Source organism: Anser brachyrhynchus (genome assembly GCF_964034855.1).
Source record: "Anser brachyrhynchus genome assembly, chromosome: 3".
Lineage (NCBI taxonomy): Eukaryota > Metazoa > Chordata > Aves > Anseriformes > Anatidae > Anser > Anser brachyrhynchus.
This window is the reverse complement of record NC_137696.1, coordinates 57,717,202-57,739,269: the sequence shown is the minus strand read 5'-3', so window position 1 is coordinate 57,739,269 and position 22,068 is coordinate 57,717,202. Positions and strand designations below refer to the sequence as shown.

General features: G+C 36.8%; 1 protein-coding gene across 1 annotated transcript in view; it reads right to left on the bottom strand.

Moving 5' to 3' along the window:
• CCDC170 (coiled-coil domain containing 170) overlaps positions 1-22,068 on the bottom strand; it is a 45,511-nt gene that overhangs the window by 5,092 nt on the left and 18,351 nt on the right. Inside the window, 6 exon segments of the mRNA XM_080585901.1 lie at positions 440-682; positions 1,811-1,984; positions 3,731-3,931; positions 9,408-9,725; positions 20,745-20,852; positions 20,856-20,930. Of these exon segments, the coding sequence (XP_080442027.1) occupies positions 440-682; positions 1,811-1,984; positions 3,731-3,931; positions 9,408-9,725; positions 20,745-20,852; positions 20,856-20,930 (1,119 nt within the window).

Genomic DNA, 22,068 nt, shown 5'->3' with positions numbered 1-22,068 from the left:
CAGCAACTGCAAATTACTTGTTTCCACCTGAGTTAAAGCAGGTAATTTATTACTGCTGCAAGGTAATAAAACACAGGAATAATGAAAATTTAGCATCTTGCATGTTTTACACAAAAAAAATCTTCCACTCCACATACTTATCAGATGAGATTTGCTGTGAGCAATGTATGGGAAAACAGGATTACAATTATATTGACAGAAAAGAAAGGGATGCATGTATAATAATTTTCTTACACTAAACTGAAGATTTACATGGTGCTTACATATGCTATTTAACATATCAAGATAAATTTCTAAATACGCAACACATTGTAATTTTATATTTTTCTACACGAATTCGAACAGTACTCCATGGATGTATTTATTGTAAATGAACTCCAGCAGTATCCAGCTGGAATAGAAAAAGGGGAAGAAGCACAAATCTAATCTTTTAACTCACCTTAAGTTCATTGGTTTCAGACAGCTTGGCTTTGAGATCAGTATTTGTTTCCCTGGCCAGATCAAGCTGCTTCTGTAACCTCTCTATCATCTTGTGCAACTTTCTGACAGTGAGATTGGCCTCATCCCTCTCCACAGCTAAGGCTGTCCTTACTTGCTTCTCTTCTTCCAGCTGGGTTATTTTCTGCCGCAGAAGGTTCACGTGCAACTCTTTGCTTTCAAGTTTTTCTTTCTGAGTCTTCAACTGGTTTTATGAATACAAGGATATTTAAATATATATGTAAAAGACAATGGTACTACACAGATTATTGTATAAATTTAATCACCCTGTTGCACATTTAACCTGAACTCCTAATCCTCTCTTCAAAACTCTGTAAAGCAGTATATACACACTTACACTTTAATTTCATACCTCTTATATTACCAGTTCTTTGTGCTTCTCCATCCCTAAGCCTGTGTATTACATTTTTGAATGTATTTACACGTAGACCACACCTTATTTGAACATAAATACCTGTGCATCAAACATGTGAAATTGTCTCAAATATAAGGCACTTGTCAAATGTGAGACATAAGAGACATTCATTAGGCAGACCGTGGTTCCAATGTGGTAGTTTAAGATATTTCCATGTTTAACAAGTTTATTAAGCCTAATGTGCAAGGGGCACAGTCATCACACAGAAATAAGAAAGCACTCATCCACTGCTCCTACACAAAGGTCAGCAGTTTAGTTTTGCAACTTTGGTGCTCAGGAGACTACTTGTTTTCAGCTTGCCTGAGCTGAACTGCCAAACTGTACTCTGGAACATCTAAGGAGTGTTAACATTACCTCAGAGAGGTAGTTGCTTACAGAAAAAAGAATACAGTATGGTTTTAAACCTGAAACAGACCTCATCCCAAGCTCTAAACCATTCTGATAAGCGTAATAAGAGAAGATTTCACTCTGTCACAACAGAATGACTGAGGGGTGTCTGACTACAACAAGGTTATAGTAATAATCAAGGTTCCAAAAGGAGCACTGTTCTTGTTGAAATGTTTAAATACTTGGTGAAGTACAACCGATATTCTACTAGCTTCTAGAGAAGCTTGTATAAGACACTCCCCTTCCCAGTAGATCCTTGTAGTTTTAAATTTCAACAGTAGTTTATAGAAGTATGTACTTTTAGTTGCTTTAACATGCAATCTGCTTTCACAGCTCTATATGTTTATCTTCTCTTAATGATTCTCTTATTGTAATGGACATCTTTGATATTTCTTATACATATATGAAACGAAGCTCCAATCTGCCACCTCTAACAAGCTACCACACAGATATAGCCATAGCAGCATCTTATCTTGGAAACAAACAGTAACAGTATTCATTTTTGCTTACCTTTCTTCTTAGGCTATATGCCATAGTCTTGTTTTCAATCACTGCATCACCTTCCAGTTTGACCAACTGTTCTACCCGGGCTAGAATTGCATTCACATTCATATCAAATCCAACCTCTGCTGCTACACTATCCAGCTTCATCTTCTCATTAAGTTGCTCCAGAAATATCAGATACTAAGATACGATGTGGGAAAATGTGAAAAAGAAAAATAAAATTTCATTAAAAGTCCTGACGTATAATTTAGAAGCAATTCCCCCCTACACTGACAACCAACTACACAGAGCCAACAGACTATCTTACAAGGTACTGGAAGGATATATTTTTCATACACACTCCTGATAAAATTTTAAATTCTCCAGTTGTCCTTTTTCAGCCGATATTTTTGTTCATAAACTCCTGGACCTACTGTATTTATTTTCTTAGCAAGACTAGATTGCCTTGTGCTCCTCTGCAGCAAGAAAAGTACTAGGTATGTGTGTCTGCTTCTGATTCCAGTTCCTGCCCGCATCTCTGCTGTTCTACATGACCACACACTGTCGGGGAGGAGGAAGAAAGGACAGCTACATCCCATTTAGTGGAAGTGCATGCCCACTGCTCTGAGCTCTGACTGACTAACACAGATAAAACTGGTACTGGGGATACCACGGGTGAGATCCCATGTGGTCTAAGAAAACACAAGAGTGTTAGCACAGTCAGACTTTTGCCCTTCTTTGAAGCAGTAAGTTTTAGAGATAACAGTTACTGGTTTACAAATTGTTTTAAAGATTACTTTAATTGCATCTTCACCTGGCTTACTGCTGTGAATACATACATTTACCAAAAACTTAATCTGTTTTTTTTTCCTTGTTTTCTCCTACCTGCTAGCCCTTTAAAAATTGCATTCATTTGCTGGTCACAATTAGCTTCTCTTACAAAAACCAAAGCTCTTCTTCTCCCTAAGAACCACATTTGCCTTTGTTTTCCCTTACTTCTATTGCAGGTCATAATCTTTGCAAAGAAATAACGAGAGGAAAAAAAAAAAAAACAGTTCCATAACTGTTGCTTAAGATGAAGATGAAAAAACACAGCAAGAATCTCTCTGTTTCATGATGTTTGTGTCTCAAAAAGTTAAAAACAACACCAGAAGAAGAAAACACTGAAGTCATTCATCAACAGGGAGGTGGGAGGGAATGTAGACAATCTATTGCAGCAAAAACTAGAAAGAAATTAAGGAACTACTGACACGTTCTTCACAGAGGAAGCAGGGTGAAAGAACACTTCAATTTTCTGGTTGCTCCTAAGATAGTGGATGCTTCATTCAGAAAAAGTTATTGTATCATAGGCTAATGCAAATCAGCATCAAACTATTGATTCTTTGCAAATTCAACTCACTAAGCACTGATCTTGGCCTGGTAACATGCTACAATGAACAATGCACTTTGTCTTTCTTAGCTGGCTGGTTTAGCTCTTGTACTATGCCATTTTTCAAACTCTTAGTATGCAAACTTGTACCAAGATAACTGCATTTATTCATTCAATTCATAAAGCAATCTTGGTAGTTACAATGGTCTATGGATATAAAAGAATCGAAGACTGAAATATTTTGGGAGACTGTGGACCAGATGATATATTACAAAAAGATGGAAAAGCTTTGAAATCAAAGAATCCTTAAAGGATTTCTGATATATATACAGAGACTTTTTTAAAATCTTTTTTTTTCCCTCACATTAAATGGACTTTGAACTTGAAAACTTATCCACTTCTTCCAACTAAAATTGTCAGTTAAAGAAAAGATGTTACTGCCCCCCACACGATGCCTTACTTTGCTAATTCACATTATTTGCAGTACTGAGCAATACTCAAGCTGATCAATGTAATACAGTTAGCTGCATCTCTGGCTTTGCTGATTTTTATGAAAATAAAATAACACATGCAAATACTTTTTGTTTCTCAAGCTTCAAACCATCTTGCATCATATCTATAGAGAGCAATTCTTCTTCCAAAAGTTTCAGTTGATCCTGGAAGGTCTCCGACTGTTTTTCAGCTTTTCTGTTTCTCTCCAGAGCTTCTTGATACAATCTGGTCTGATTCTCCAAGCTTTCAGTCAATTTAGCTATTTGGGTTTCAAACTGAGATACCATCTAGGGAGCAAGCAAGCCAACAAAACATATAGAGTTAGGTGAGTGTGGAAATTTTAGAAAGATATGAGACATCTATTATCAAATTATTAAGAAGAGGATAAAATACCTCTCAAAAATATGAAATTTAAAAAAAAAGAGTAAACTTTGTTGCAACCACCCAGAGCAAATGACAGTGATGACATGTAAGATTCCCAATAGTGAATAGCAGAAATAATACTTAAGATTTCTCAATCAAATAAAAGGAGCTAATATATTTTAAAACAAAAAAAATGTAATTTTAATGGCACAGAAAGATTTAGATTACAATTAAATAAAAACAATAATTTGCACCCTAACTGCCTAAAAAAACCAACTGAGAAATTAATGCTGCTTGTACAGAGGTAGAAAATACTGAACTGCAATAAATTCTAAACTGCAATAAAACTGTGAGAACCCTAACACACATTTTATATTTTTCTGCATCGTATGTCACTCGGTAGGAGAAACAGCTTTCAGTAGCTTGTGCCGAGAGATGTGTTGCTGTCTGTGAACACGGAATCCCTCCATCATGCTGCAGAGGGTCTCCGCTCATAGCCCAGCCGAATGGGGTCCTGCAGGCTTCCAGAGACCATAACCACATGAGGGGTTACACATCATAGAAGGTGAGACCACAAAATAATCAATCTGTTACTTTATCTTCAAAGGCACCCAGAAGTAACCTTCACCCCTGGCTTAGGAACAATCATCATTTTAGGGATTTCCTAAAACAGAGTTGCACCCTTATTACCCGTGCCTGTACCCAATGATTGATGAAGGCTCTGGTTTTGGTCCTGTAGTTCTGACCTCCATAACCTCCTGTGCCAATCCCTTGTGCAGCTTAATCAGGCACTGTATTAAAAACAAACAAACACTTTCTGCCTTTTTTTTTTTAATGTGACTACCAGATCCTTTCAAAAGGGTGCCTTTTATTTCTTGTGTTACAAGAAATTCCAGATGCTCAGAGGCAGCTCTCACCTTGAGCTGTGTTCATCCCCACTGGAACTAAATAATCCTCTGTAAAATGTCTGAATTTTATTTTTCTCCTGTGCAAAGCATGACAAGAGCATGTGGTAGCAGCTGGCCCAGCATCAGACCAGAAAGAGGGCCGTGCCTATGCAGTCGCTAGGCCATTTCCCTCAATAACCCAGCGGTCACCAAGACAGTCGTATGCTGACTCCAGCTGAGCACAAAGAGCAGCATGCAGGATGTAGCTACAAGGTCCTTCACATCATAATAGTGATTATTTGTTCTCTTTTCCAACATAACTAGACATTCTCGTCATCTTAGTATTATCTTGACAGTAAAAAAGCTGCACTGTTCTGGTTTGATAAGATGATATCTTAAACTACCACTGATTTATATGCACAGATGGGCATTTAAGTTCAGACAATCTATAATCAGATCAGTTGTTCCTACCTCAGGTCAGATGGGTAAGTAGTCAAGGGAAAAAGCTTCAGCTATATAAATTTTTCTACAACAAATCTGCAAAGGATCTGAACCTGCAGACCTCGCAGCAGGGCTGGGCTCTGTGTGAACTGATAACAATTGCTTGCCTTGGACTCCTTATGAACTCCTTATGAGCTCCTTGAGCTCCTTATGAACTCTTCTGGTATGTCGTAAATAATAAATGACAAAAACACCTAAGAGCTGTCCAAACATACTCAGAAAATGTACATCTTATAACTGATGAAATTATCATCAGGACAGTGATTCAAAGCAGCATCTTAATCCTGCAGTAGAATACCTATCACTGGACATTGTTATATTTTGTATTTTTTATAACTGTGGAGCCCAGAACTGCATGCAATGTTGAAGGTGAGGCTGCACCGATGCTAAATATAGGAGAATCACCTCTTCTGACCGATTGGCTATGCTGTCTTTAATGCACTCCAAAATACAGTTTGCCTTCCTGGCTGCCAGAGCACGTTCCTGGCTCACGTGGGGCCTGCTGTCAACCAGGACACCCGGGTCCCTTTCTGCTGAGCTGCTCTCCAGCCCCTTGTCTCCCAGGCTGTACCTGTACCAGCATTATTGCATCCCAGGTGCAGCACCCAGAATTTTCCTTTGTTGAACTCCATGCCGTTGCTGATGGCCCCATGCTCCAATCTATGTAGATCCCTCTGCAAGACCTCTCATCCCTCCAAGGGGTCAACAGCACCTCCCCATTTAACGAACTTGCTGAGGATACACTCCACTCCTGCATCCAGATCACTGATAGAAATGTTGAACAGGACTGGCCCTAGAACTGAGCCCTGGGGAACACCACTGGTGACTGGCCTGCCAGTTGAACCCCCTTCACTACGACCCTTTGAGCTCTACCATTGAGCCAGTTCATCACCCACCATGGTGTGAAGCTGTTTATCTCACAGTTGGACAATTCGTCCAGAAGTTTGCTGTGGGGTGTCAAAGGCCTTACTGAAATCCAGGAAGATTACATCTATCTTCTGTTCATCCATGAAACAGGTGGCCTTATAACTGAAGAAAATCAAATTACTAAGGCAAGACCTTCCCTTCAGGAACCCGTGTTGCCTATGCCTGATATTATTATTTTTTAACTGATTTTCAATAAACCCTGGCATAGTCTTCTCCATAACTTTTCCAGGGACTGAGGTTAGACTAACAAGTTTCCTGGGTCTTCTCTCATGCCCTTTTTGTAGGTGGGTATAACGATGACTAGCTTTTACTTCAAGTTAGACAGTTTACTGAAAGGTATATGAGAAATTCTATCTGAAAAAAAAAATAATCCTTTGCTTAAATGACTGATGGTAAAGCATGCATACCCTAACACAAGAAAGTTATAACCAAGTTCTGCAAAGGAATTCACCCAGAGACGCAATGGGAATCTGATCAAGAAGGTCAAGACCAAGACATATTCCTTACAAGTGAAGCCTTAAAAAATATTTAATTCTGACATGCAGAAAGAAAAGCAGGTCACTGTAAAACAGCTTTTTTGATGACACAATCTACGTTCTACTAGAGATGGATTCGTAAGTACAGAACATTGACATTTTAGCTCAGTTATAAGCCCCTAATCTTCATACAGAAACTCTTCTGAGAATAGATGTCAGCACTGCTTTAATAACATAATTCACCTTGGGGCAGTGCACATAAATTTTTCCAAACCTTTGAGTCACAGCAGTAAGACGTTAAAGTTTCATCACTTAACATACCTAGTAAACACAATGATCCACAAAACCTTGTTACTCAGTTACAGTGACTAAATTCACAAAGAAGTACTAAACTTCAAAGCTAACATTTATGATTCAGGAATTTCTGGAGCCACAAATTGTTTGAGAAGGGACTAGCATTCTGGGGGAGTATTTCTATAAGTACAGCAGGCGATTGCTGTATTTGTTAGCAGAGGCAGAATGCTACACTAGGCATACCCAAAATAGCTCCTCTACTATGTAAAAATATACCAACAAAAGAAGGCAACTGTACCAGCATCATATTTCCAAAACACAGATTTAGGTGGTGGCAGATCAGAGTCAATACCTGCTCTGTCTTAGTAATAAAGCACATATATTTAATTGTGATAGCAATAACATTGAAAAACATCCTCAGACAACCAACAAATTGAGTTATTTTTTCATTGCAAGAGTCCACAGGCCTTTCTGGAGGACAAAGAGGTCAGAGCACAGCACTAAAATAAATGAAGTCACACTGCTGTGGAAAACTACCTGCTTTTCTGAGCATCCGTTTCTTTACCTCTAAAATAAGAATAAACACAGCTGTTTAGAAAAAGCATAGCTAATTATTTGTATATTTTACAGTAGTTCTCTGTTACAGAACATCTCTAAACAACGTTGTCACTTGGAGATCTAGCCATATGCCTCTCTAGCAGGTAGAAAAAGCCTGTATCTGAAAAAAAAAAAAAAAAAGACAGTTTGAATCCTCCCCCAAACTAGCAGTCAACAAGACTAGTAAGTCTGCAAGTGGGCAACCCGGCACATAATGTTAATAGAGTGAAGGAATCAAATCAAGAACAAGAAGAATTGAAATAAGTAGTATGTACTGTGCCTGCACTGTAGTGTACCACAAAGAGATGAACAGCTGTTCAACACACTACACAAACAGACTTAGCTGCAGCTGAATCTTACTAATGAAGCAGGTTCCTCGAAAGCATTCCTGGGAGCAAAACCTACTAGTCAATGACTACCAGTCAACTTAAATTTCCCTTTCTCAGCAGATCTCAACATATTCAGCATCTCAAGTGAGCATACTGTATGCCAAAACACCAAGCAGTACAATCACACATGTATATAAAGCTCTCATTAGATTTCAGCTTGAAGGCATTTTGATAATGGACACAATAAATCCATAACATATTATAGCAAAACAGAAAAGAGCTTCTATATTAATCAGTTACTGCCACACTTCCACTTCAGAGGATCATTTTCAAATGTTCAATATATTCACAAAGCCTGAGTGTTTTCATTGAAATTTGGCACGCTGACTCTAATGTATAGGGGAGTTGCATTTTTTAACAGAGTATTTGATCTAAATGCAAAGAAGTATTTTCAAGAGCTATTTCCAGCCTTGGACAGAATACAAACCCACAGTATTTTTTCTAACATAAGAAACTATTACATCAGCGGGAGATGCTAGAATCTAAAAATCTGGCGAGGTCACAGAAGCTGATGAACTCAGTTCATCCAGTGACTCAGTGAAAACAGCTTTTCATTTAGTGTGTGACTTCTAATTAAATAATAGCCCTCCCTGACAGCAGTGTGCTGACAACATTAATATATTCTCATACAGAAAGAGTGAGAAGCCTGAGTACAGAGACCAGAGTCAGGATGGGATTCTGACATTGGTTACACTGCATTCTAGCCTGCCTCTCCCCTGAGCTCTCTCTTCTGCACATACCTTTCCTTTGCAAATGCTATCAGCCCAAATTCCTCTAGCCAAAGCATTAGAATACCCAGCTGCCTTACTATTACTTTTTTTCTACAATGGTGAACAGTTATGGTTTCAAAAATACTTACCTGTAAGTAAAAAAAATAGTCTTTCCTAGTAGCAGACTTTGAGGATTGGAGGGAAAGAAGTTGCCTGGGGCAACATTGGTTACACCTGCCTCAAAAAACAGGTCAGTCCATTAAGTCACTATTGTAACAGCAAATCCGTGCTTGCTCACATGTTCAGCTAAATCATGGTGACCATGCAGCCACTCCTCATGTCTGCAAAGCAGCTCTGAAAACAAGTTTCAATGTCGTAACTAAGAGACTTTTCCTGCTAACAGCTCTTATTGTTGATTTAATTTCTGACCTATTTCTACTTAATAAAACATAAGTGTTTTTGGCTTAGTATCTCAAATTAGCAGTCAACAAAATTAAAGTTTTCTGTAATTTCAAAACCTAAGCAGAAGGAATCAACAGTCAAAAAGATAAATCAAATAAAAAAACTTAGCCAAAGAATAAATACACGTGCCGTGCAAGTGCGGTAGCTGCTGACTTACTATCTCTTTACTCTCCTCTTTGCAGTTTATTTCCTGAATCCTCTCCAAAATAGCTTTCTCAGAGGGTTTAACGGTTGCCGATCCACTGCTGAGAAGGGCAGCGATTTGCTCTTTGAAAGCCACCAAAGAACCTTGAGCAGTCCTGGCCTCTTCTTTGTTGCTCTTCAAACTTCCATCCAGCTCACTCAAAGATTTCTTCAGAGTGTGAAGTTCTTGCTTCGAAGCTTCCCAACCTCTCTGGTTAGCAGTGAGTTTATCTTGGAGGTTTCTGATGTCCATCTCCAAACTCTGTCTTGCTATTCTAGCACTGTCAAGATCCTAAGAATACACGAAAGACTAAACCAAAGTTTTAAAATTCATTAGAACCCCTCCCCATACGCACAAAGCAGGGAGTTACTCAGAAGCAGGTATTGCACCTAGAGAAATACAGACCCATATTGCTCACAAGGACCCAACAACATCAAGTCTTCATGAGAAAACTCCCACTGAAATTAATGAAAGCCCAAAGCCTGCTGTAATCACTCTATAGATAGCTTAACTTCTTGCAGTAACCTGGAAAATTGCATGTAAACAAAAACAATTTTGGATTGTAAATAGATAAAATGACTTAGAAAACCAATGGTGAACAAAACCTAATGAAAACAAAGCTAAAGTACTACACCTAGGAGGGAAAGCATGAATACACATGAAGTTTTTGAATGTAGAGTAGAATTAGATGTTATCTCTGAGAATAACTTACATGAACATGACAAAAAATTCTGAGATTATTCTTACACAGATGTATGAGGGGGTTAAAATCAATAAGAAAAAGTTAAGACAGCCTAAAGGAAGATGCAAGTGATCAAATATCGATTTAATCTCAAATAAGAAATGCTTTTTCAAAAGATGCAGTAAGGTGAAGAAACAATAGATTGTACAACACTCAGAACAAAAAAATTTAAAAAAAATAATTATTCTGCATTATTGCATCTTCTGAAGAAAACAAAATCACTCATAATAAGCACAAGCCTGAGGAAGAGGAGGTCAATGGAGAGTTAAGTGTCCTTCCACAGAGCCTACAGCTGCCCTCATCTGCTGCTCAGCAGAGCTCTGTCAGAGTGCAGAAACATCACTGGGGAAGGATGAATGGGATGGTGGTTCTATCTAGCATCCTTGTAATTTTTTAATCTTTTTTTTTTTTTTACTTTTTTTTTTTTTTAATTTTGAAGGAGTCAGTTCCTGTCTACTACTCCTTGCATTTCAGAAGTAATACATTCAAAGATAACGTTACCCTTGGTACCAAGGGACACAGGATACTGTAGGATAAGCCTAACTGGTGAATAGCCCGTAGGATTTACTGCTCAGAGTCATCGTTGGATCTTTGGCATTTTGTCATGGTTCTCATTTAGCCTCTGACACCCATAGGCTTTTCCTACTAAGCCCAGAGCTTTTAAAATGATTTTCCCTTTATCTTCTGATAAATCAAGGCTCAGTTTTCAAGGGAGAAAAATAGCCAGTGTACATGTATATCAGTTGTATATAAAATATTGACCCAACAGGGATGCAGAACCGTGTATCCTGACCCACAGCACAAAAGCAAATGATGAAATATGGAAGAAAAATAACCCATTTAAACAAAAGAAAAAAATTAGCTCTCATTCAGTCAGCTTGCAAACGTCTTTCCTATCCCCGCATCACTAGAATTAAAAGTGTTTGTATACTCATATGCAAGAAGAAAAATAGCAGTCAAATCAACTCAAAGAACAGAAAAGACAAAGTCTTCATTCCTTATGGTATTATCTGATTGACAGGAACCAGCCAGAAATAATATTACTTCACACAAGGCAAAAAATTAAGCAAGAGGATGGCATATTTACAGAGAGTGACTGAATTTCTCTAGAAGTTCCAGGTTTTTAGCAGAAGCTCAGTAAGTGGGTTGATGTCAACTGAGATGGTCTTCCTCAGAATTTAAAAATTGTTCCAGGAGCAGCTTTGAACATGGTGGCTACTTGGGGGTCTCTCAGGGTCCACCTGTGCTTGCTGTGCGGCATAGTAAGCTGTTTGCATTATTGGCATACATGCTTATACATACATACATGTATTGGCATACAAGCAGTACATCTGGAAATAGTTATATAAATCAGCAGTGAGGATGGGACAGGAGTTTGGGAGCACCCTTGGAAATAACATAAATATAACATACTAAAAATACTAAAATTTTTAAATAGCTTCAAAATTGCAAACATGCAGACACATAAATGAAAACAAACCAAACCAAACCTTGTCATTTAGGTAATTATTTGTTACTTGAACTTTCTACAGTAATTGTAGAACTCTTGGAAACAAATGTTGGCATGACTCCTTGTCTTTTTTATCTTTTTTTTTTTTTAATTCTAAATAAGTCCTATTAATAGAAAATTCCCACCTGTGTTAAGAATTACACTATGGTAATTGCAGCAAAGAATAACGGCTGGTTTATTTCAGTTACAGTTTTCTGCAGTCAGAGTTTTTCCTTTCAGAAAGACAGAGCAAAAGTAGTTTTCCAGTCTCAAGGAGCTTACCTAATTACAATCTCATTTCTAACTGTGAACATCTGCAAACACACAGCTGAATCAAAAGATCAAGGTATAAAATAAATAACTGCAAGCCTGTTGATGCCTAAACCTTTAAAAAACAAAGCAGTCATACAAGCAATTTACAGAATGAAAAGTAGTAAAATTCAAAGCATTAAAATTCTGAACAATCTTCCTTAAAGCCTCTCCTCAATGGAGAATATTTAAAGTAACTAGCTTCAGCAGGGTCAGCATGAACTTGAAACAGCACCTGGAAGCTTAGGCACTGTGATATGTAAAGGTTGTAGCCCAACTAGAGGCAAAACCCCAAAAGCCCGATGGCTTCGTGCAGGGGGATAAAATAGTTATGTTCCTAGAAGATGGAATGAATGGAGCTGTAACAGCTTGTGGTTTTTCTTCAGCTCCTCAGTACCCATGGCCACTGTTCTGTGACTCTGAATCATATGAAGGTTTTGGTACACAGCTTGTAGGGTTAAAAAAAGGTGCCCAACACTGACATAACAGCTTTTGAAAACAAGAACTATAGAAATTCTTGTTCAAGTAAAATAGATTTACCCAGGGTATTCTGTGTCAAGTAACTGACTGTTAGACACGAGACATGCAGCAGACGTGAAACGGACCACTTATGGGCTGAAGAAGAAAGCGGGAGCAGAGACTCTTAAACTATCCGAGACCTAAGCAAAAGAGTTCATACAGCACAGTGCTGTGCTTGCAGCTACCCACTCACCCCTGGATGGAGTACACACCCACTCACCTGCTGGCACTCTGCCTGAGATTAGAGAAGATGGAAGAGTATCCAGACCACTGCATAAGATGCAGTGAGGCCTCCTGAGAACTAATGTATTCAATATTAGGTCAGCTGTATTCACATCAAAAGCTGTAACTGGCAGAGAAAATTACTTCTGTCTTTTAAACGTAGAAAGAAAGAGACTATTTTATCAGTAAAGGCTAAAAAGCTGTATTTAACACTGGAAAACAAAGTCAGGGAGATGTGATTGCATTAAAGAGGCATATGTATGAAAGAGGCAAAACAAGACAGTGTAAGATCTTTTAACTAATAATATATATTAAAACATACCCTCATTCTACTGATCTCTCTCCAAAGATGTAATTAATTCACATGAAGTGAAAAATAGCAGAGAGTAGCATGAGAAGAGCTATTGCAGCTCAGACCAAAGGTTTATGTATTCCAACTGCCAGCCTCTGACAGTAGGCAGTACCAACCATCTCAGAAAGGTTGTAAGAGCCAAGGAAGCATAAATTACTTGCTCGGAATACTCTCCCACCTCAAAATAATTGCAGCTCAGAGACTTTCAGATGTAGAAATGGCCTTTTCTATTTTACTGCACTCAGTGATTTCTTCTTCCATTTTTATGTGCAGTAACTTTTTTAACCATGATAATTTCCAGAATCTATAGTATCTCATGGTCATAGTTCAATTTTAATTGCCCAAAGAAATGTATCTTCCTGTTTGTTTTGAATTTACTGTCTTTTAACTTCATTTAATGAATCTTGTTTTATTAGAAAAGAGAGTAAACAACTATTCTTTAGCTTCTCTCTCCTTGGCACTCATAGTTTTGTGGGTCTCTCTCACGTTACTGCCCAGATGTCTCATCTCAAATCTGAAGAGTCCAAGTCCTTTTAGTCTTTCTTTATAGAGAAATCACTGTATATTTGTTTTCATATTTGTTGCCCTCCTCTGAATTTCTTTCAGTTTTAGCACATTTTTAAGGGATGTCAGAATTTCAGTGTTCAAGAAGTAGACACACCACGGATTCCAGTAGTAACAAAATAATATTTTCTGTTATCTCCCAATAATTTATAATATTATATTTTTCCTACTGCTGTTGACCTGAATTTGTTTGAGAATTATCACACTCCAATATCTCATTCTAGAGTAATTACAATAAACTCAGAGCCCACTATTTTGTAATTGCTTTTTATTAAAATTGCTTTGTTTCTATATAACTATTCAGTCCTGCCTTTATGCATCATATTATATCTATCTACTCATGTTAACTGACTCCTTCAAAGAATTCTAGCTATATCTACAGTGCATGATTTTTAAATATATATATATATATATAAATATATATATCCCTAATATATAGTATTTTTTCTTATTTCTCAAGATTTCAGCTGTGCACCGAGAAGGTTTGTTGGTCTGTCATTTCATCAAATAATCTTTTTAAGGAAGGGGACGCTAGTCAAATCAGTCACTACTTATGGTCCCAAGGCTGGTTTAGAACTTCTGACTCAACACTATCTACTCCAAATTGATTGAGGACTTCAAATTCAATTTTCCAAATCTATGAACTGCTTCCTATAGTTCTCCTTGCCTAAAGAAAAATAAGCAATAAAACACATCACCACAGCTGAAGCAGATTTAGAGAAGACACAATAGGTTCACATTCCGAAAGTGCTATAGCTTTTTGTTATGGTATTAAATAAACATAAATTTAATTGCTCGTTTACCTAACTTATATGGTTATAAACAGCAAAAATGGAAATCTTTGCTTTTATTTAATGCAATAGATTAAAACAGGCTAAGAAAGATCATTTTTCTCTTATTATTTCACATGTATGACACCACAGAAGTATGCCACACAGAAGCGTTCCACACCCTATTTAAAAGCCATTACTGTGGCTTTGCATATGAGATTACAATAATATTGATGTTTATCTCCAGCACCAGCTTTCATCTTAACTTCTAAAGGAAAAAAAAAGAAAAATAACAAAGAAAACAAACACGGCTGAAATTTTCTTTTTGTATTGAGTTGTACATTTTTGACTTTAGGAATGGCTATGCTTGAATTTAAACCGATGAGAAAATTTATTTTTATTTACATTAATTTTTAATATATGTGGGCTTCCAATACTAGAAAGTATCCAACCACATTTGCTTGTCCATTTATATGCTAGAATCATGTCAGACAGGTGCTTGTAAGTTTGACAATGTTGTTTCAGAAGCTCTGCAGAAGTCTCGCCACAAAATACCAGCAGAAGAGATGATGGCATGAAGCCTTCTCTTTCCACAGAGCCCTCTGAAGACTTGTGAAACTTTAATTAACAATCTTTCAGGAACCAACCACTCATTTCTGTCTTTCATTGTTCCTACACATGTAGCTGCTCCTAAAGCAATTTCTCACTGGAAAGGAAACTGCTCATGTTAAAACGGAGAGCTTTCCTCACTGCATTTCACACAGACCACAGCCACCTCATCACATAGTTTTATTGCCCACCAGCCATGTTACAGAGCCCCATCAATTCTCTCAGCTGTGGCTAAAGTGATAGAATCTCTTGGCTTTCATTACCTCTCTCTAAAACTCTGGTGTGCTTCCCTGAAGGAGTATGTACAAGGCAAAAGGTAGGCAGCTGCACCAAAGTTGTTATAGGAAAGGATTCTCTCTTGATTCAGTCAACTGTTGCAAAGTTTTTCACAGAGGAGGTTATTCATGAGGCAAGCCTCTAAAACTGTGCCTTAGTTAGTTATTTATCAAAATTATTGTGATATTAAAGTTATCAAAATGTATCGTTTCAATTGTGCACACTGTATGCCATGTTTTCAAAATCTCAGAATTATTATTTTTTGAGACACAATGTAAAAGAAGTAACTCATTTGAAAACTGTTTTCACAGATGTTATGATACCATCTTTGCACCTAAAAGACTCTTAAGTGCATCTATGATTTTCCCTAAATTGGTAACAAAAAATTCACTGACTTCTGAGGAGTCAAGATCCCACTGTTTGTAGAAAAAAAGAAAATAAATTCAAAGACACGTTTAGTAACAGTAACACTGTTATGCTTACTGTAAAGATTTTTTTTCCTCAGGTTTAAAAATAAGTAGAAGTTTAAAATACAACAAGATCAGCCAGGGATTTATGGAAATGTGAAATGAAGACTTGCTACAGGAAAAGCAAATAACTTAGCAGAGAAAAAAAAGACAAGATTTCACTTCCAATTAGATGAATAGAATGAAATGGAATAGTTCAGTTAGAAGGGACCTTCAAAGATCCAACTTCCTGACTACTGCAGGGCTAACCAAAAGTTAAAGCATTTTATTGAGCATTTTATTTTATTGAGGGCATTATCCAGATGCCTTCAGAGCACTGACGGACTTGGGGCATCAAGAGAAATACTGCGTAAAGATTCATAAAGAGAAATGCTATGCCATAAGAAGGTGGGTACAGACCTGAAAGCTCATGAAATAGCTGAGGCTCTTTCTGCAGAACTCACACATATTTAACAGTGATAGTCACACAGCGTCCAGAGCCTTGCCTGTATTTTGCAGTATAGCTTTCCACATAGAGAACAGCAGGGATTACTGTTTATTTTTGGTCAAAATTCACTAACGCTGACAGCACCATTTTCTAAAGGGCTTTCATGAGATTTTATGCGAAACATACATATTGTTTTGTATAGTAGTAGCATTAGCTGTTAGCATGGAGATAGATGCAATCCTTGAATCAGGAAGCTGAGAGAATATAGGGCAAAAAGTACCTCTGCTTCTGCATTCTTACATACTCACCAGCCACTAGCCACTCTCACAGCACAGACAACAGTTGTTCAGCCTAATGTAGCAGATTCCTACATAACTGCTGTCCTTCACCAGCATCTATCCCTCTACAACCCCTGCCACAACCACAAGCCCATCTCCTCCCTTTTCTTTCTTGCTATGGCCATATGCTAATTGAGGCACTTGTTATCCATCCAGAGGAAACTCTGGGCTTTTTGCCTTGAATGTCTTCCAAGAGTGCAGCATTTAAGTTAAATAACTGGAGAGAGTCTTCAGACCAGAGAAGGATATTTGAACTTACACCATCATTATTAATACTAGCACTTCAATGAGCAGAAGGGTCTCAATATACTAAGTCAATTACATAGCCCCCCCCCCCCCCCCAAAAAAAAATCAGGTTACATTAACAGGAATAATAAGTTATAAAAGAGAATGCCAGTATTTTCCAGATGAATTCTTACACCAGCTGTGTCTCCATTTACCACTGCTATACCACAAGAACTTTAAACTAGATTGCTCTTATCTCCTACCTTCTTTGATGATTCAACCTGAAAATAATTGAGATGTCTGCTGAAACCTATCTATAAAATTAATTTTCTTAACGACTTCTTACAACAAATAGAAATAAAAAAAAAATAAAAATAAAAAAAAAAAAAGATCCAGGTTCTAACTGGGAAAGCCATTGTCTATCAGGAAAAGCAAAAACTAAAATCATTTGGTCACATCTCCTACAATCAAAGTATTTGAGTATATTAAACATGTAGGAGTGTTTATTGTTTACTCAATTTCTCAATTTCCTTAAATTATAATAGCCTATTTTTAATTAACTATGTTTTCATACAATCAATTGATTTAAAAATTTTATACTGCATACTACTTAGATTTAATTAATAACAATTTAATACATTAATAATGAATTAAAAAATCATTTTTATTATCAATTTTGCATCAACAGTATATACAGATACATATGAATTAATTAAAATTGATTGATAATATTCTAAATATGTTTTTTGAAGACACTGCATGGTGCACACGTTTGCAAAACAGATATTTAAATTAACATTTGAGAGGAATCACAAATATTTCCAGGTTGAATCATCAGAGGAAATGAGAAACAGGAACAAGATAGTTTACCAATTCTTGTGGCTCATCAGTGTCAATGCTATATGAAAGGCAAATTCATCTGAAAGAATACATGCACGTTCTATACCTTATATAAATACTGTGTAGATATTTATTAAATACTAGAAAGAAACTTGGCTAGAGACTTCTTTTTTTTAGAGACTTCCAGACATTCTCAAAGAATGTCATAATACTGTAATTAATGATGATCGTAATAAATAATCACTGTCTGGGCACACAGAAAGAACGAATAGATATTCCAATTCTCAGTCTAGAAATCTGGGCAGCATTTAAAAATTACTTTCTATGAAACACAAATGTGATATACAGCACTGTCAGAAAAAACATTTATGTTATGTTCAGAGAATTCCAGGAGCACCTTCTCACAATATTCAATTGGGAATGTGGGAAGTTCAGGATTCTGAAACAAAAGTAAAACAGTACCAAAAAAAAAAAAAAAAAAAAGGTTGGTGGCTACCTACTGCTAATTAAATTTGTTTTGATATTACATTAGTTTCTCTTGGTCGCTGTTCTATAGTTGTAATGCACTGAGGCTGACACGGGAATTAGTAAAATTATTGTTCGCTTGCTACTGTTGCTCCAATGGAAACCAGGTGACACCAACAAATCCTGGAGCATCAAATTTACTAAAGAATATTCTGAATAACTCTCACTTATTAACTTTTTATCATGCTAATATTGTCTGAATACAACCAACCTGGCTTGCATTTTCTTCATCAAGAATTTCAGTCTATAATCTGCTTACTTGGCCATGAGTTAGCTGCCTCTTCCTGGGGCATAAAGAGAGGCAGCTCATCAAGAGAGAGCACAGAAAAACCCCAAGGAGCAGGAGTGAAGAACCACCTGGCAAGAAAAACTGGAAATGGTTCAGAGAAGAGACATGAATAGGGCTGAGACTGAGACTTGTCAGAGAAAACTGACAGAACTCCTGAACAGAAAGGTTGTGTTCTGCCCCCTATGTAATTAAGAAGAATTTTGAGAGACAAAACTGGGGCAAAGTGTCCATCATCTTGTAATACAAAACATAGCCAACATATTGGCTAGCACAGAAACACTTCTTTATTACCTGTGACAGTATGGATTTCTGCTTTTTTCCTTCACAAGTGAACACGAAACAATGCACAACTCTATTCATGTGCTTATTTAAACTGTGAAAAGTCAGACCTACTTTATACCACTGAAGATGACCTTCTTGTAACCTAAAACATCCATCAGAGGAACAAGGGATGCTATAAATCCTGCTTTAGATACGCGGATTAAAAACATTCTTTGCGTTTTTACTTATTTTTTCAATACTGAATTTCTTTATACACTTTTGTGAACACAAAACCTTCTCAGGAGATTTATTCAATCTCTGCAAAATTAAGTAGCTAAACTGAAACAGCACTGGAGGAATCTGCAACCTCTAAATAAGCCATGATGGCACACACTTCATTTGAAAGGCAATGCTGATAATTCAGCAAGACGTTTCTGTAAAATGGGCTAAATAAATTATGTATTTGGCATACGCGCAATAACAGGAAAATATTTTTCATCCAAGTGTTTCAACTTTTGAAATATTTTGGCACTCAGAGCAAACTTGCAAAACAAATCATAAATGAAGCCTCATCTCAGTTTAGAATGTCTCCTGATTCTGGCTTACCTGGCAAGCGCACCACCCTTATTCACACACATGCTTGAAGAACAGGGACAAAAAGTTCTCAGAAAGGCCTGGTTAAGTTTTCAGTCCAGGTTCACTCTCACTCCAATTTGAGTCTTAGGAAATTTTACACAGGTTGTTAAGAAGCATTTTCAGCAGTAAGTAAAATTTATGACCCTTGTGGTACTTAACATTCATTTTCCCCACAACAAATTCTTTCTTCTTAAAAGCATGCTGTCAGCTCTCTCATCTGCTAAGTATTTTGCCTACAACAAAATCAGAACACTTTATCCTTTAAAGTGTATGATTGTGATAAATCATTCAGGGAAAAAGTAATGCTGGAGGGGTGGAGAAAACATTAACATATATTAACTTTCAAAACTTACTTGCACAAGGTTGTATTTATGTTAAATTTTCTACAAAGTCAGTTACACATAACTCAGCTACATATTTGGCACTTTAATCATATTTTCTTTAGTTCTGACCATCAGCTTTAACCACACTTCCCTAGTACCTGCAAGAAATTTCCATTATGGTTTTAGTAAACTGTTTTCTTTTTGCAGTTATCACTCAAAGTACAAAGTAGTAAGGAAAACTGCCGCAGTAGCTGACTTTGTTCTTTCTTTGCGATATACCAAACCCTTATGGCGAGCTCTCTTGGAGTACTTAAGTCCTTAAATCATATATTTTTCTTTCCAAATTGTACCTAGGTGAATTTGGTGAATACTTGACTTACGACTTCACCTACAGTTCTCATTTCACCATCATTCCTGCTGCACATTTTCCCTCTACAGGTTCTCCACAGTAAAGTTGTACTTTTCTGCAAGAGACAACCTAAAGCCTACAACATTTCGGGTATGAGTCAACTGAGTACTTATGATATACTGGTTTATTATGCAGTGAAACAAGATAATCTAGTGTGTCTGAAAGCCAAGACACTTTATTTCCAGACCTTAAGAGAAAAAGAAATAATAAAATAGGATTCTACTAATTCCTTTCAATCTCATTAGAATTTTTGAAGAATCTGAGTAACTGTATTCTCAGAAAACTTGCAACATCACATAAATATTATTTAAACAAGCATTTTTTCCATTGTTCCATGCTTGTGCCTCAGATATATTCACACTTATACATTTACAATGCTTTAGCAAAACTTCTGCTTAATTACATGTTTGTGCAAGAAATAAAGGCTACAATATGAAGGGAGCAAAAATGTCAGTTTGCAAGCATCATCAGAAAACATCAAATCTAAATCAGTTCTACCTTGCACAGTTATTGTTTAATTTCCATATATTTTAAGATTTGAAAAAGCTGAGAATAACCTTAGAATAACCTTTTGTTTTTTACTAAAGACCGTCATTAGTGAAAGTCTTTCAGAAGTACTTTTTCTCATGCAACTCCTATCCAAAATTGATCTGAAATTTTGAGAAATGAAAATTACAAATGAAAACTAGACAAACATATGCATGATTCAGTTATGTACCTTACTAAGTTTTTCCATGTCTTGATAGTATCCTGCTGCCTTTTTCTGCTCTTTGTTTGCTTCTGAAACAAGCCTCACGATAGTTTCTCTGCTAGCCTTGGACTCCATCTAATGGCCATCAATAGCTTCTTGAAGAGCAGCAACCTGACCTTTTAGTGCCAGATTTTCTTTACATATTTCACAGACCTAGAGAGATAATTCAAATAGTGGAAACATTTTTTAAACAATTAATTATGTTTATTCATCCCAGTATACAGCTCCTAATCATCCTAATACAGACATGATGTTTCCGAGAACCCTAGGCCAGATTTATAATTGCATTCTACTACTCCTTTCTAAAAGAGCAGAAAGACAATTAAAATGAGAACCATATTCCCACCAGAAACTCACATCTTAGTGCAGTGTGATTCAGATTTACCCCCACACAATGTCTATGATCTACTAAAGAGGTGAAGAGCTACTGGCACTTTTGAGTATCTGCAGTTGACATAAAGCAGGTCTCAAAACAAAAACAGATCATATAACTATCTTCATGTGAAAAGCAGACTGCTTTGGTTGGGCTTGTTAAGATTTATGCCTCTCATTTGGAACGACAAACTGAAAGCTGCATTTTATGCTTGAAACTTTTTAGGCAAAGGAAGATTTGAGTTAGTAACAGCTATTTCATGAGCGTATTCAAGAGCAGGGCCAAATACCTGGTGAGCTGCTGTGCTGAACAGCCAGCACCTTGGAAAAAGGAGTATTTCCAGTAAGATTCTGGTGCTGTTTTGGTACATTACGTTGTTTCCAAGAAGGGAGTAGATAAGTGTGGGCGCTTCAAAGACTGCATTAGGAAAAAAATGTACCCTGACTGGTAGCTAAGTTTTCCTAATGCATACAATTTTCAGTGCAAGCTAGATTTCCCAAATAGATCTATTAATTGTCAGGAAGAAAAGAAAAAAAAAAAAGAGACAATGTATACTTTAAAAAATAAATAAATAAATGTTTATTTGCTTAATTTAAAGCATGTAAGAGATGCAGCTTAATGCAAGTATCTTTGCCTCCAATGACAACTAGCCAAGTTTTGTTACGTGTATCTGTTGCAATTTGAATATGCTTGTAATATTATGAGGGCAAGGACTGTAAGAAAACTGTGACACCTACTTAGATCATCTTATTTTATTAATGTTTCCTTATAGCCAGGACAGTTATAGTATGAATATAACAAAAGAGAAATTCCCAAAATACCGAGTGTGCTCCCAAGTGAAGAAAAGCGGCTATACAGAAGACTAGACACTATATAAGAACGCATAAAATTAGAATAAAGTGCCCTTCAGCAGCCTCT